The sequence below is a fragment of the Rhea americana genome, unplaced genomic scaffold (assembly GCF_003343005.1).
Source record: "Rhea americana isolate MKP2758 unplaced genomic scaffold, rheAme1 scaffold_82, whole genome shotgun sequence".
Taxonomy (NCBI): domain Eukaryota; kingdom Metazoa; phylum Chordata; class Aves; order Rheiformes; family Rheidae; genus Rhea; species Rhea americana.
Genome location: NW_028187001.1, coordinates 1856898 through 1874294, shown reverse-complemented (window position 1 = coordinate 1874294; position 17397 = coordinate 1856898). Strand labels below are relative to the sequence as shown.

At 39.5% G+C, this 17397-nt stretch overlaps 1 protein-coding gene across 1 annotated transcript in view; it reads right to left on the bottom strand.

Annotated features, from left to right (window-relative positions):
• REPS2 (RALBP1 associated Eps domain containing 2) overlaps positions 1-16795 on the bottom strand; it is a 65840-nt gene extending 49045 nt beyond the window's left edge. Inside the window, exons 1-8 of the mRNA XM_085323161.1 lie at positions 16580-16795; positions 14717-14840; positions 12381-12529; positions 10751-10874; positions 7765-7862; positions 5804-5942; positions 3193-3256; positions 1376-1518 (exon numbers count right to left, since the gene is read on the bottom strand). Of these exons, the coding sequence (XP_085179287.1) occupies positions 1376-1518; positions 3193-3256; positions 5804-5942; positions 7765-7862; positions 10751-10874; positions 12381-12529; positions 14717-14840; positions 16580-16795 (1057 nt within the window). The remainder of the gene's footprint in view (positions 1-1375; positions 1519-3192; positions 3257-5803; positions 5943-7764; positions 7863-10750; positions 10875-12380; positions 12530-14716; positions 14841-16579) is intronic.
• Between the last annotated feature and the right edge of the window lie 602 nt (positions 16796-17397).

Genomic DNA, 17397 nt, shown 5'->3' with positions numbered 1-17397 from the left:
AAATAGCGTGCCTAGAACCAGCAGGTAGTCCCGTTAACTCTTTCACATAAATCAGCTCAAAATGCCTGGTTGTGTGCAACACACGAAACGATAATCACAAGAAAATGAWAAAGGCAATAGTGCTAAACAGGTCAAACAGAGGAAAAAGAGGGCTTGTGGAGAATAGCCACAGCTTATTATGCTCTTTCTTTTGTTGATATTATGATTCCTTACTACTTATTTCCATTGCAGTTTTATACCAAAAGGCTTGTTGTGAAGACACACCAACAAGAACAAGTATACAGGAAGGCAAGAACCTGCATGGAAGAGCTTACAGAGTAATTTATGATGAGAACATGAAGGAGACTAGTGAACAAAGTGGTGGTTTTTCAGGGGAAGGAGCAGTTGTAATTATGACAGCAGAGTATAATTAGAGAGGCTAAAAGCGAGAATGATTTGATGGTGTAGGTTTTACAGGAGCTTCTCCTCTTGGATATGAAGACAGTGGATTATAGGGAACTTGATTCCAACAGAAATTACTTCAATGATCTGATACAGGGTGAACATTTAATTTTCCTAAATACAGCTTGATTTGCTCTTTTCCTGTCTTTTAATACATCCAGTGTCATCGAATTTAATGGAGATTTTATTAGGTCTTAAATATTATCGCTTAGCACTGTAATTATCATCTGTGATTGATGTTCCTTGCCCTAGACAGTCATGCATGTTTTTAAATGGAACAAAATATATTACAATGTTCATGTATAATTGCAAGAGAAGTAACTGAAGAGAACAAATGAAAGGGCATGTCTTTGACTGTACATTGTTACTGTAGTATGTTATATTTTGGATTAATTTATCATTGTTCAATACAAACTATTATAACTCTTGTTATTACTACAAATTATTTGTAGTAGAAGCTGCCAATTACAAGAAAACAAGTTATAAAAAAAAATCAACTTTTGATAGAACTGGTAATTTCATCCAACAAAATAAATTAGCATAGTAAGTTCCAAAGCAGGCCAGTATGATTGTCAACAGACCTTCAAGAGAGAGATACATTTGGGAAAATCATCACGAGAGTTAAAAGCCATGTACACTGTGTTACATTATCTTTGCTACAGGCAATCGTCAGCCACTTTAGCCATAACAATACCTGAAGCRCACTGAAGCTAAGAAACAGATAATAGGAGGCAGGTAACTGCTACATTTTGCATCACTATTTTACGTTTTTTAACATTTCTTCTTCAGGAAACATTTTTTCAGGCACATTCTAAAACGTAATGTGAGAGTCATCACTCAGTTTAGACTTCAAATCTACCTGCAACTTAGAAATAAAAACGTGTTTTCCATGCATGTAGAGTTTGAGACAGCCACAGGAGTACGACAAGCTCACCTGCTTGCAGGTAGTCAGGCAGCAGCGTCTCCGGCAGCGTCTCGGGCAGCTGGTAGCCGTTCTTCCTAGCAACGACGAGGTGGAAAGCGGCACAAAACTCTGCAAGCGTCAGCGCTCCATCGCAGTCTACGTCGCTCAGTTCCCTGCAGACACGACATTCACACACTCCCCAAGCCCTGACTTCAGCGAAACACGCGTGTGCAATCATAGAAGATACAGGAATGCCACTTTCAAAAGAGTTGTTCTAATTTCGGTACATGACAAGTCACTGACGCTCGATTCTAATTATAACAATTCCCAAATACATGGGAATATGTATTTTTATTCATTTGCCCTAGTAAAATGAAGCAAGCTCATTTTGCAGCTTTTTTTGTTGTTAGTGAAGCACATTTTTTGTTATGTATCATATCATACAAAGGATGGCATGTAGCATGAAATATATATCCTGTAGTTCCAAGGGCAAAATTAACTTCTCAGTGGGTTGAAGCAGTTTTGGCTAATTCATGCAGGATCTTAAACCAGGTCAAGCAGAAAAAAATTAAAAACAGACTTCAACAAACTTCTAATCAGTGRTGTTGACTGGCCATAAAAATGGAAAAGCTAAGTTAATGTTTGTGACAAATTTAAACATTATTGTTAAACTGCTCATTAAAGCTGTTCTCCATTTAATTCTAGGGTGCTTCTTGCACAACAGAACTGGATTCCAGAAATGCAAGAATTCAGTTTTATAAGCTAACTCTTTGCAAAAAGTAAGCATTTATTATTAGCCCAATGATTAAAATAAACATATAACTTCCTAATCTTTGAAAGTAATGAGCATTTTTCAAGCTGTTGAGGTCATAGTTACAAAGACTGAAACACTTCAAGTGTTTAACAAAGACACAACCTGATAAAAGCACATCACCACATTTTAATGCTTTTCTTTTAAATTTTGTGCAGAGAACAATTTGTGTCAGCAATGTAAATAAAATGTGTTTTGTATTGGGTTAACTCATTTTTCTTGAATAAATTTTAAATTAAATTCCAATGTTGACTACCCCCAACAGAATGTTTCTTCAGTTTATTTTCTTGACTCACAATGTGCTTTGAAAAATTTTCAGACATATTCTTTGACCCCAACAGATGTTTAGGTTCTTGCAAGCTTTTCTTCACATCTACCTTCATAAAAGTATATGTAGAAATAGAGTAAAAACTCTATCAGCATTTTTGATCAATGTTTAAAACTGTTTGTTCTTCATATCCACATACAAGGATGACATTGAACTACAAAGCACTATGTTGTTTATGAAAATRTAATAGCATCCTTGTCAAATTTTACTGTGTACAGTTTCATCTACAATTGTTTCTAAATAAGCTCATTAAAAGTAAGTGTTGTTCATTAGAAAAACACCGATGAAYTATGTAGCTGCACTTATTAAAACTTAGGTATTAATTAGGCCTCATCTGACAAAACACAGCCAGAAACATAAACCCAACAGCACATCTAAAACATTCCAAATGTGCTTTTCTCTACAACATTTCACGAAAAATGTCAGTTTGTTGAGCTAATGATCTTGCTTATAATATACATAAGAACAGCTCTCATTTATATTGCTGTTCAAATCCTCCCAGTCCTGCTGAGCAGGCAAACATGCCTACAGAAAACAAGTGTGTCAGGAAGATCAATGCACACCCTGCTGCTTGGGCCAGAGAGTGATTCTGGAGATAAGAGCAGTAATTGTAATTAAAGATGTTTTTTAAAAACGTAACAAGTACTCTTGAATTAAATATATTTTAAAAAACAAGACACGCATCCCAAATGCTATTACAGTACTTACCAGATGTGAGAAAGCTCTGGAATGGGAAGCTTTGATTTTGTGAAGAAATTCTTTGCCACAGAACCTGTTGGGAAACCATGCCTTATCAACTTTTTAAAACTGATTTTCCAATTTTTTAYATTTGGCCAAGGCTGCTGAACTAGAAGCAGCTGGTTACTTTGCATTCAACAGACACTCCGATTAACCTCACGCTAATACAGCTGTTGGACCATTCATCTCTCAGTGAGTAAGTGACAGAGAAAGCCAGACAGAGCTGTTCACCTCATTTCTTCATTCCCTCCATACAGGAAAAATAAATAAARGAAAACATGCTCCAGTACTACTGATCCTAACCAGCATAATTAGGATGTCACCAATAATGAGAAACTGGACACTAAAGGCTCTGTTTCAACCAGAAGCCATGTGTGTGGCAGGGCAGTGCTGTGGTGTCTTACATTGCTCTCCCAAGCTGCTGCTTCAGCTGTGACTTTCTCTTGCAGCGGCCAAATTGTCACGAAAGAAAAACAGAAGATTMAGGAGCACATAGCTACTGTCCTGCTAGCAGGAATCCACACTCATCCTGTCCTAACATCCCCTCCCGTTCTTTTCCTGGCTAACAAATCCACTATTTCACTATCACATACAAACAAGCTAGAATGGTGGCACAAGTTTCCTTATAGCCAGGGAGGCCGTCCTGGAAATAGGCTTACAAAATGTAAGGCAACATAACACACAGACCACAGACTTCTAGGTCTACACTCCTCTTTCCTTTGCACACTCATATCTTGGTCATTTCCCAGTTACAGCTTTTCCTGTGCACTGAAGATCACCCATTGCAGTGCACAAGAAAAACTAACTGGGAAATGACCAAGGYCCATCTAGCCTATCATCTTGTCGCCAAACCTGCAGTGCCTACAGAAGGCAACAGGACTATGATAAAGTCTTGTAATAATACAGCTCCAGAACATCCTCAAAACCTCCAACTATTTGTAAATCATGAACTTCAAGCCAGAGGTTATATTTAAATATTCCCTAACTTCTGATGTCTTTTCTATTACAGATTTGTTAAGTCACTTCGTAAACCTAGACAAACTTCCAGCATCTCTATCACCGTGCAGCAAGGATTTCAACAGTTTAATTGCTTTAGGATGTTGTGGAAGCTAGAACTTACCATTTATGAACAGTAACTCTGGATGTGCAAGGACTGCCTGAGAATCTTGCTCATCATAAAGCAAAATGCATAGCTCAGAGGGGCTACATATGCATATGAAAATGCACATATACATGCACACGCAGTTAGAGATGCATATATACGTGTGGTGAAATACAATATTACTGAACCACCATTTTCTCTTCTCTCTCAGGCAAACCATATGGAAAAGACTGAATCGGRTCAAGAAAACGGGCAAAGCATTAATTTCTGTCGGCATCAAGTAATTTATTTAAACTTTAGGCCAGATCAGAACCTCTTGAAACCCAGATGGTGCTGAAGAGCAATAATACAGCAGGGCATAGTAAAGCTGCCTCAGTTTAAAGCCTATGACTTCTTCCTTGCCAGACTAACTGTCACTACCTACAGTGATTCTTCTCACAAGCAGTCTGATCTGCTTGTTCAGGATGAAAATGCAATCTCGATATGCTGTTAAAATATTTTTACCAGGTGTGTGCTCTCCAAGATTTGCTATTAACCATCTACAGAACAAAGTCTCAGGCCCTCAGAGCTGTAAACACTCAGGCTTGACCACACAGAGCACTTAACTATGTGCTTAACTTTAATCACATTGGTCCTGCCACATTTCTGTTGGGAAGCCTAAGTTTTTTCAGCTCAGCACACTGCAGGTGTGATCCACAAAAACTGTTCCTCAGAGTGGCAGGGCTTATTTCTATTTTTATTAAACAGCAATACTTCTCTCTTAGATGCAAATGTTTTCCTGATACAATGTCTGAACRCTCAGAGTGCTGCCTCAAGTGTGGACAGCAAGGGTGCTTTCTCTCTCAACGGATCCAAATAATGCACTGGAAATAGGTATTACTTCATTCTATGACAAATCACTGTTTTTCATTTCTTCTCCCATTAGCTCTACAGGAAGCTTAACCAAGGRAAGGAACCTGATCTGCATCACCACAAATGCCTTCTTTTTTTAATCCCAATCAACTACATCTGCATTAACGCATGAAGGCAACGGGATGGCAATGCGCAAGAGAAAGCAACATTTGGATTTCTTAGGATGATGCACATGAGAGGTGGGGGCAAAGAAAAGAAAGAAGAGACTTGTCTGATTCTCAGGTAGCAGAGTGAACTTCCAGGAACTGAAGTGAAAGGAGAAAAAATATTTTGTCCGCAGTATTAAAGCGAGTGTGATGCACTTTGCTTTTCATGCAGTCAGCTTTTAGAACAGAACCACTTCTGAAAGAATTAACATGAATATTTAGCAAACAAACATACATACATAATGCCTACAGTACTAGTTGGTGTTTAGTGGTTTGCCCTTTTTAAACAAAACACAATCAACTCTTTTTCATAAACATAACCTAGAGAAAATTAAAAAAAGAATCAGTTCATCTATTTAGCACTTCATATCTTTCAGCTTCATCTCTCTACTCGACACCCAGATATTTTAGTGGATACTACCTGAAATGAAGGAGCGTAAGTCAGGCTGCAGGGACCGGAACTGGTTGACGTAGTAGTCTCGCTGCTCCTCAGTTATTCTCCAAGGGTCGTCCGCGTAGCGGGCGCTGCTGTCCGGCAGCTCCCGCTCTGCTGAAAGAGACTGAAGGGAGAGCTGCTGGCACCCGCGCGGCCGGAGCGCCGACGGGGCGTGGGACACCCCAGGAAACCCGGTTCACTCTGCTCTAGCAGCAGACAGGTTTTTAAAAGAGATGACTGGCAGAAAGGGCCATGCTGAATACTRTCTCATTACGTATCTTCTAAAGCCGAGGCTGATGTTAGGTACCTCTGGCCAGACTAAAAGGAAAAGGAAATCTTACAACTGCTGATAGCAAAAAGGAAACTCAAAGTCAAGCCTCACCTCTGGATTCATTTGGGGGTTTCAGGATGCCATGTACAAGAAGCCTGAAYTGAACACAGTGTGCTTAAAATGGATAGTGCTCCTGAAGGACCTAGAAGTACATTTATGCAGCATAGCATAAGAAAAGAATTAATTTTGCTAAAAAACTGCATATCAAGTCTAGGAGTAGTGCTGTAGTTACGGAGSTATGCCGCTGCTAGACTCTCAGCTCACTCTGGGCTGCCAGGGTAATTAGTGCCTTTGTTGAACTGGAATGATTTAATATTTAAGATGTTTTTGGCCTGAATGACAAACACGCTTAAAGAAGGAGGACAAGAATGAACAACGACTATGCTTCAACCAACTCAGAAAATTGACAGATCTGTCAGAGAAACGTTTTGAAGACTCAAACACAAAACATTGGTTTTGAAATACATCAAAAGCTCCCTGAAACAAGCATCATAAAGCTGTAAATTAAATTTTATTTCAAAGTAGTGAACAAATGCACCCAATTTCATTTCAAGTTGGCACAAATCAAGTGACATTATCTGTAGATCTTTTCCCAAGGCTCAGGTGACATCTTCTTATGGGTGTAGGGTGCTAAGCACTAGTAAAAAGGAACTGAGTCCTTGGATCTTATTTGTTTAGGAAAAGCTCTCTTATTAAAAACAGGCAAAACTGTTTAGTATAATACAAATAATTCAAAACTATTAGGAAAGTCATACCTTTTTCTATAAGRGAGCTCTAAAAAAATTTCATTTCAAAAGTTTGCACAACAGTGAATACATAGCTATCTTCTTTAGTCTTTCTGCAGTTGTTTTATGTAACTCTGGAATGTAAAAAGAACCGACACCCATATGACATGATTTTTACCCTTGAAACAGTAAAATGAAACTGGGAAAAAAGAAATTTTGAGCCCTATGAAAGTAACATCAGTGACAAGCATACGGCTCTGTTAATCAGCCTGGTTATTTCTGCATCTTAAAATTCTCCACCACTGCTGCCCCTGGAATAGAGATTATCTGCACAAGCCACTAACCACATCAGAATTTTAATCATTAGCGCTTTCAACCTTGCCTTTCATGTTGTTAGAGAAGTCTATGCCTAAAAATGTCAGCAGCTGATCTGATCTCCACATATTCCTTCAAAATTGCCTGTACTGAAGGAGATTCACCACTGTTAACCACACAGGAGAATCTGGAAGAAAATGGCTGGCACAAACCCAGCCACCTAAATAGAAAATGGCTGTGCAAAAAATCTTCCTTAAAATTACTCAAAAGAATAGGTTTTTTGAACTGAAGATAGCAAGACCGTTTTTTCTATCTATGTTATTTGCTTGTACTTTTCATTTTACTGAGCTTCACCAATTTAATTGGATTGTTAATTATAATCTTTCCTTCCTATTACTTTTGCTTTTTTCTTTTTCCTGTTCTCAAAAAAGYACACTTCAGTTTCTCATCTAAAACAACTACCATTGAGAACAAATTTTACTTTGGAAGTAAGAATTCTTTTGCCTTTTTTTCTTTTAATTTCTCTATTGCTTTATTAGTAGTAATATTATAGAAGAACATGTGAAATTCCTTACCCGATTAAGAGTTGAACATGCACGTGCAGATTTGGCTCCATAACTCCCTGATGATGGTCCATCTTGCTGGTGAGTAGAATGTCTGACTTCATAAGGTGCTACAGACATTTAAAATAAGTAAATAAAAAGATAATGAATAAGGTTCTATTCTACTAGGCTAAARCAAAAGCTAAATATTACAAGCTCAAGCATCAGTCAACTTAATGTCATCATATGAAAGCCCATTTTKTCTTCTGCAACAGAATCCCAGCTCCATGCTTATCTTCCATACTACATCATTCTTCTTTGGACATTATTAATAGGAATCRTCCTTCTATCTTATTAGCTGACATAAATCAGTTCCTACTGTTGAAATGTAYTTATATAGCCTGCTTATGTATTTATATATGTTATACATTTCTAGCCTTATATAGCAGGAGATCATGTTGCAAATAATAATAAACAAACTGAGCTGCAGACAAGCTTATTTTCACAATGTTATCAGAGTAAATCACTAATCTTCCATGCAATCTTCCATGCACTCTTCCTCCTCTCTCCCTGAATTTCAATTGAAAAGCAAAATAAGAGGCTCAGCACATCTCAAAATCTGAAGTATAGTGAAGAAAAGCTACGATCACTTCTTTAGCTAAGTCACTTACATTCCACTGCAGCAAATACAGTAAGCAGTGACATAATGTCTATTTAAGAACAATGTTTTAAAAATAGATCAAGTACACAAACACAAAGGCAACTCACTGGCAAACTCTCTTACAGAGCAGTAAACTTCTGCTACCAGCATATTTAAAATTTAACACTAAAAACGTAACTGGCATTAGACTGATGCAATTTAAGAAACTCTTGATGAAAAGTGGTAACAAGAAAGTTTAAAATTTTATTAAGCCCAGAAAGATCTTAAAAATTATATCCATAACCCCCTCATCTTCTACGTGATCTTATCCTGTATTGGTATCTATTTTTAGTCCTGTACAAATAAGTTCTAATTTCAGAAAAAAACACAGGAAGGAAGTTGTGAAATATACAGAAGTATTTAAAAAGAAAATGGAAGTACAGGACCACAAGGCTATGTGTTTGCTATCAAGACAAACTTCAAGAGCTATCAAGAAAAAAGTAAAATCCATTAGTACACAGTTACAGTGGCAGTACAAAGGGTTTGACCTTTAAATGTTCTTAAGGTACATCGTCTAATTTCACAATCACGCTTTCAATATAAAACAGGCTAAAAAGATCAACTTTGTGAAGCCAGCACTACATGCACATATACAAAAGCAGCTGTTTTCAGGCCCACCCTTTGGAGTGATCTTTAGAAAGACTGGCAGGGTAACTTTAAAGCCAGAAAGAACCATTAGGCCACTTAGCATGGCATATGTAAGTCATTAAATTTTACACCGTTACTTCTGTTGCAAACATTAACACACATTTGACTGAAACATTTCTCTAGAAAGATATCTAGTGCCGAGCTGAAAAATTCTATGCTCTTAATTTAAATCCTCAGTGCTTTCTGGAATATAAGCATAGTGCCTTAGAATCCTGCAGGATTCTATCACCTTTAAAATTCAAGCAGTTGAATAATTAATTTTAGAAGAATCTGACATTACAGTCGGGTTGAATCCTCCTTTYTCTACTTGCTTTGCATAGCCTCTGATTCCACAAGAAGTTTCACTGAAGTCAAACACAACAACAACAAACCCTCTCCTACAACCCTACACCAAAAAAACTGTAACCCTGACAGAGCATGAAAAGAAAACCAGCATAGTGCTCTAGAAGTAAYGCAGACCACTATTCTCGATAACCTCCCATATCTTAGTGCATTGCTCTTCAGGTGTATGTCATCTGCAGCGTGATGCCATTCATTTGAGCAGAACCTTTGCTGCTGATGTATTAGAAACCGATCTCACCACTGTTGCTTACTTCAGAAGTTAAACATTACGGTTTCAGTTAGGCTGAGGGCAAGATGGGAAAAAAACCTGCATCTGAGTGAACACTGGCTTACCTAATCAGCAGGTGAATGGCTGTGTATCAGTACTAATATCATTTTTAACTAGAAGGCCACTTGACTGTGTTCAAGTACATTTTTATCATGGCTGAAAATGTTTTATAGCTCTGTTCACTTGCTCATTTGTAAACAAGGACAACTGGTAAAGGACTAACATACTCCACTCTTCACTCACTACAAACTAATTCATAGCAGTCGTCTTGTCTTCCTAGTCCCTTTGATRGAAGGGATGGTATATTGATGCCTAATATCTCCACCATCTTTGTCACCAGATGTTGCAACTAGGAGAAGAAAGGCACCTTACCAGTAACAGGAGCTCTAAACCCTTGGTAAAATCTGACTTCTACCCTTAAAGTTAGCAAAAGCTTCAGTCCTCCTAAGATATATACTATCCTCCTACTAAAGTCAAAGTATTTTGCCACCAAATTTAATGGCAGCAAGATCAAGGACAAAACATCTTTGTAAGGCTTTATTTCTGTTTATTTTATCTAGGTTACATCATGATACTGTATTTGTATTTGTGTCCTGTTGTTATTTTTGTTATGTAACCAGAGAGATTATTATCCTTTACAATAAACCTTTGTTTGCAGGAAATTTGAAAAGTAACATAGCAGCTACTGAAATCAGAAGTGGACTTTTCTTCTTCTCTAATTAAACAAGAAGCATCATGCACTCTAAGGATAGTCACAAACTTTCTATCATTGGAATATACTGCACGCAGTCTTGTCAAAAATTGTGTATTAGCATTTATCTGTGAGCAGTAACATATAAATCTACCTAATTTATCTGAAAGCAAACAGGAAAACAAGATTGAGCAATCAGAAAGAAAAGCTTTTATGCAAAACAGAATTAGATGATTAGATCATTTTCCAAAATATATACCTAATTAAAACATGAAACCACTAGCCTGTTAGTTGCATTTGAAATTTAGAAGCTTATAAGAAGAAACAAAAAGAATTGAATACAACGAGTGCATCCCAGTTTTTATCCTACCTCCATGCTGCTGCTCCAGTCCATTTCTTGATTTACCGTATCCATAACTTAAGGGTGTTCTCTGGTAACTAGATGGAGAAGCAGGAGGTGAACAGATCGGTGACATCGGAGGAGACTTGGGTTCCTATTTCAAAAACACATTAACAGAAAATGGAATTTTGAGATGACATTAAAATGACAAAGTAATTCTGCATGACAATCCAAACACATAGAGCCTGATGGGCAAAGAACACTAACACACAGCAACTCTGTAAGTCTCTTTATTTATTGAGCCTTCTAGGAGTAAAGCATGGCAAGGCCATAACAAAGCTTTACAATTAACAGCTTAGGACATTTTCCTTCCAAACATGCCTGAAGTATTTGTCAAAGGTTTAATGTTAGCGGCTATCTCTGAATTTACATATCAGCACGAAGCATTTAGCAGGGTGAATGCATTCTTTGTTTGAGAAGAGCATTTTTCATATTAATAAAACAAACACATACAAAATAAAATAAATCTCTGAATTGGTATTTTAAGCACTCTGTGGATTTGCAAATGTTATTGGGTATCTACCCTAGAGCGTTCTCTTTCCACTGACTCACAGAGATTGTTTAAGAGGAGGATRCGATCCTGAAACAGTTTACTGTGCAAAAGGAAAACACCGCAACAAAGACAACCTAGATGGAGCCAGAGGTTTGACGGCAGCATTCCGCTTCAGTGTCAATACACACAGACAGATAGATGTACATGCTCYTCTTCCTCATCTTGTTATTTCCTTTGTGCATCTTGTCGTCAGCTCATTACTGTTGGTTAACCTCAGGCTGGGAACGTCGTTACTCTCACTGATGCAGTGCCATGAATGCATGCACACAATACAGAAAGATAAAGTGCCTGCCACAGGCATTTAAAACATGACCTGCTACAGTACCAGAAGAGAAGGAGTCAGGCCTGGGGAAAAAAATTATGCAAATAATGCTTGTGAAGTCCCTTGTATTTGAATAAGCACTCTCAACTCTCTTAAATACAAGTAACACAAATCTCATTTTGACAGTGTTTTTAAATTGGCAATTCAGAACAGCAGAAACTGGCAGGATGTTTCACTAAGGACAAAAGAAAAATAGATTTCTTCTAGGCTACTCTGCTGTTACTAAAAGGAAAAAAAGAAAAAAAAGGTCGCAGCCTTATTCCACTCCAGACTAGTGTCTCATGATGGGCTTTCCCTCCTTTCAACACTTCTCTTCCAATTGAGTATTTCTGTAGCAACTAAAGATTACACTCACTATGAGAAATTGTTCGCTTTCCTGTTTATCTCCCTCCTTTAACAGATGGATTTCCATTTGTTCCTCCTCCTCCTGCCTTCTCCAAGAAATAGCACTAGAGACAAGTACGAGGACAGCATTGAAGAAACTTCTACAGAATAGTCCTGGGCAGATAATATTATACAAGTATCCTTTTAGGGATACAACTGGTATGAGAAGTCATCAAAATAAGTGCACAGTCCTGATGGGTATTCTTTGCAAATAGGGAGATCATCTCCAGTATAGTACTGCAAAACTGAACAAGCCCATGCCAATGTTAGTCATTTACAGGACTGGACCCAAAAGGAGTATGCATAATGATATATTGGCCTGAAGGAGACAGGCCAGTTACCTGTTTGTCCCCTTCATCTGTTCTTTTGTAGGAATTTTTTTCCAAAGTTGCATGTGGAACCTGAAATTTAACTCCGTGGAGTTCTGCTGGATTCCCATAACGTATTTCACTGTCATTTTTCAGCGCCATAAACCGTGGCAGAGGCAATTCTTCATTAAAAGAAAGAAAGATTCAATTGAGTCTATGGTATATTAAAAGTCTTTGAAGCAGTACTGTATTGCAAAACCAATGGAAGAGTAAAGAATAGTATTTATATTTTGTAATATTTGCAACTGTGGAACTCTTGTGATTATTCTATGTCTGAGTGAAAAATGTGAATGCTATGCAAAGCTGCATTCACTAGCTTTATATATCTTTTCTCAATGCAAAGAGAAAGAAATAAGCCTTGTGTGCGTTATTAAAGCAAGTATCAAAGTTCTTCCTGTCTTGGAAATGTTGGCTAAAATGAAAAGAACAGTTTCCCACAGAAGCTGTGGGACTAATGAATTCTTTAAGTCAGGATCACAGTATTCTCAACAGAGCTATCATAAAAGGAACAAATTAAAAATGCTAGGGTTCAGAGATCACTTTGAGGCCTGATAAGTCTAGAGTGTCAGAAGAACTCATTTTGCCTCTGCTCTGCAGAGCAAAAAGAATGACACTTTCTAAGCAAACGCATCTTTAAGACAATTCAGGATTATTTTGAGAAAATATTATATTATTAGAAACCTTTACYTTTGTGCACAGTCACCCTGTAAGATCAATACAACTAAAATTAACAAAACACAGGCTCCAAAATCAAGCAAAGCCTGACATCACCTCCGTAATCATCTACACCTACAACTACTAATGGAAAGAAAAAGAAATCAATTTGAGTCTGTTGCACGTTACTCATCCCACTCTAAAAGCAGTAATATATTTCAAGAGAAAATGTAATTAGCACTGGAAGCACTTCAGTAACAATCAGTAAGCAGGATATCAATACAAGAACTGGTACTAWCCTTGTTCACTCAAATTCATGCATTATTTGCAGGTGCTGTACTTACAAAACATACAAAGCAAATCTCACTTAATTCAGATTTCTAGAGTAGCTTGTTTCTTCTCAAATTAACAATGGCAACCCTAAAAAGAAAACCAATGCTACAGAAAACAAGCTGTCTACAAGGAAAACTATGACAGTCAAATCCAAGCTGCYTGTTTTACCCTTGGTTTAAACTCTCTCGATGGTTACTCACCATCCTGTGGGACCACCATGCGCATTGGATCACCTCCGCTTCACAAGGAGCTCTGCAAGTGCGGGAGCTTAGACAGGGACCTTAACTAATATGGGTCTGCATGTGTCCAAGCCCAACTTTCAGCTGGGAAGGGGCAGACCTGGGAATTTGCTCCCTGCTCCTCAAAACATACATGAATACCCCTGCTAGGGGTGACCTGCCAAACAAGACCCTGGCTTCAAGGCTACGGGTAGGTCCTCCCTTTCCTACCTTCTCTCTCATCTCATGGTCCTTTGCGCTACTGGCTTCAGCAAGACGGTGGCAAACACTGTGACTCAGAGCACATCCTCATGCGATGCTTCAAGTACTTGYCTGCGACATGCGAGCTAAGGGCTCAAACTCGTATGCATTCAGGCTGAATCACAACTGGAAAACCATCTGTTGTGAAATCCAAGCACTGCTGAGGCAGAGTATGGATCACCAAGGCAAAATATCTAGCTCCTGCCATTTATTCACTACCAAGGCTTCACAGCCTATGGGGACCTACTTCCTCTGTTCACTTGATATTGATAAGTTTTTTTAGGAAGTATTTTTTTCTATCCGGATGGCATATTTAATATTAAAGTGTCAATTCTTTGTGAAGAAAAAAAAATTAAATCATATTTAACATGTTTTCATACATATCTATACAAAAAATTATGATTTTACCACCATAGCCTGTTTATTTCCGTAGGATTATCTGTTAAAACAGGTCACTGTTGCAAGCTGCCTGGCAGAGAAAGACCCCTGAGCTCCCCATGACCCCCAAAACATTACTTCAGTCTAGAAGAAGCCATCCGCCCCAGCTCTGGATAGCTTTGAAGATTAGAGGCTGAAGGTGACAAAGAAATGGATCCATAACACTGAGCAGCTGTCTTTCACCCTATTTTTTTGGTAACGCTTTTTATAGTGGAATATATAACGTCAGCTATGTCATACAGGCAATTCACTATAATTTTCTACCAGTCACTTGGAGACTGGAGCAAAACACAGATTTGCTTCATAAACAAGTCAGAAGAAGAGTTTATCACAACAGACCACTTAAAAGCATTACAGAAAGGAAGAATCAAGTGCGCAGGTTTGCAAGCAAAATTTGCTACTTACCATTCTTAATGCTCTCAATTCGTACTGGAAACCCTGACTGTGCTGCTGCAATTAACTTCAAAGCAATGTAAAATTGAGCAGGACCAAAATAACCCACACGTTTGGCTCCACAAACTTCTGTAATCTAAGAGAGAAGAGGTATATTTTTGGTAAAATGCATTTCACTCCTACAGGGAATGTAAGCAGCACTAAGTAAACAAGCAAAGAAAAAAAAGTCTTTAAAATTGCAAAAGGCTTGCTGTATTCGGATTTCTCTTTTAAGTGTCATTGTTTCAATTCAGGACATTCCTGTCCGATCACATTCCCCGTATAGCAGAGAAAAGTAGTTATTTATTATCCTTTTCAGAAGTATTACCACGTGACATTGCTATTCTAAAACACRTTATGTGTTTTCATACTACAAGTGGTTGAATTTTAGTAGCAGGTGAAGTTATCATTGTAAGTATGCAGTCCTACAAAATGCTTCCATCATAGAAGCTGTGATAGTCCTAGAAAATCTTAATCACTACTAGCCCTTGCAGCAATAGTTCAATTACTGTAATTAGAATATAAATATAACACAAGAAATATCCCAATACACTACTTCAGCAGAACACTGCTCCTTGTGAAAAATTAACACAGTCTCAGCAGAGAAGTTCAGTTTCCCCCATCCTGTTGCTATATCTCCTTAACTGGATCTCAACCACCTCCTCTGCGGAGGAAACCATTCCAGTTTCACATACAGAAACAACAGCTAAATAAACAAAATCTATCCGTGGGTTTGAAACATGGATGCTAATTCTCCCATGCCTGGAGCTGCAAGATGCTCACAAATTCCAGTCACGATTTCAGGTTAGAACGAAACTACGTTGCCCTGAGATGTAGAAGGGAGCTTCAAATTGTTTTTTTAAAGAGACATACAGATTAGCAACGCTTCCTAAGCGCTGCGGTTTCGTAGCCTGTGTGCAGGCTGTGCAACACTAGAACTGTGCGGCTTCTCCAGGGGTAACTTCCACTCTCTGGAAACCCCTGCCAGTGGTACAGGTGTCAGTGCTCCCAGTCTRCAACAGCATGAAGGAAATCATTCACATCTGATGCATATAAACCAAAAGCACAAATGAATAACCAATTCTTTGTAAGTTTTTATATATACTATGGCAGAATGTAACGTGCAACAATTACTGAGAACTGGACATCTTGGAATGGTAATTTCAATCAAATTTCAATCAAAGAAAATAATTTTCAAGTGAATGTTTTCTTCTCTGGAGGTGGCTGCTGCTTCGACTGAATGAGTGTTGGCTTTCTCCTCTTCCTGCTAGTTTCCGAAATGCATAGCCTAATTCCTTGATCACAGGATGCATCAAGCAGCTTTCTTTTCTTTTACTGCTTGATAAAAAGGGAGATTGAGTCTTGGTAAGACCGTAGCTTCAATTAACCAGTGGAATTTGCCATTCCCTTTCTTCTACATATCTTCCTTTTTGTTTTCTTTTTGTAGCTGGCCCTATTTCTTTTATTTTCCAGTGGGAACCCTGGGCATTTGGCACACACTTAACAGGGACAGAGCAGAAGTGTGTTTAAAAACTGGAGAGCCATGAGGAGGGAGCAGCAGATGGAGAGGATTCGCGCTTGGACAACCTCCGGGCCTCYGACAGCGATGACCTACACTCTGCTCCAAACGGCGGGGCACGGGAAGCAGCAAAGCACGGCGTGGGGACCTGGGCCCTACACACGACACCAGGCCCCCCTCTCCCTTCTCATCCCCGCCCTGGGCTCCTCAGTGCCGCAGGAAGCAACGCTGCCCAGCACGGAGCCCCACCAAACCTGCAGATAATCCTAAGCCGGGCTGTTGGGATCTCTTGGCAGGGTGCGGAGCCAGGACTCAACGCCAAAGGCTGCAGCATCTCTCTGCTGATGGAGCGGTGCCCGGCAGACTGCCTGCCTGCGGCGTAAGGCAGGGGCAGCACTAGGGGAGACGGCGGGTCCGGGGGCATCGGCATCATTTGGGGTRAAGCTGTGCATCAGCTCCTGAGCTCCCAAGCAGGTATTTGCTCCCTTCCCCTGCCCTCCTCTTGCCTCTAGACGAACCCCTAATTTCCTCATTTGGGTGCACCTGTCTCCAGCTCTTACACTGTTGGTCTCTYCCCGCCAACTGCCTGTCCTGCCAGCTGTGCCTTGCCCTGCCTTCTCCAGCAGCGCCAAGCAAACCASCTCCAGCAGCGCCAGCCAGCGCAGCTGGCCAGGAGCACCCAGCACGGCCCATCGCTAGGGCACGCCRGGCCCCGGAGGAGCTGAGACAGAGGTCCTAGCTCAGCCCAGGAGCGGCAGCTGCACAGGAACTGTCCGGCCTGAGGCTTCCTGCAGAACTGCAAGCGCAATATCCAGCACCCCCCGACCCGACGCAAGACCCGGGGCAAAGCAGACGGCTCGCTGGGCAGAAAGCCGCAGCAGCACGCTCCTTTGCTTCCAGTTTAGGAGTTGTCTGCCAAGGTGAGGAGGGGGAAAAAAAAATCTACAGATTCAGTAAACTAGTAAAGTCAGTCACTGTGRTTGCGGCAAGGTTTTCGCATACGCACACCCCACTTCGTTACAGTACGACTAGCAAGAAAAGTGTCTCAGCTGCTTAATTTACAAAACACTCAAAATGACCCCTCCTCTGCCCACTCTCCAAGATAACAATTTTCTCGCAGAATATGTTTGTACAT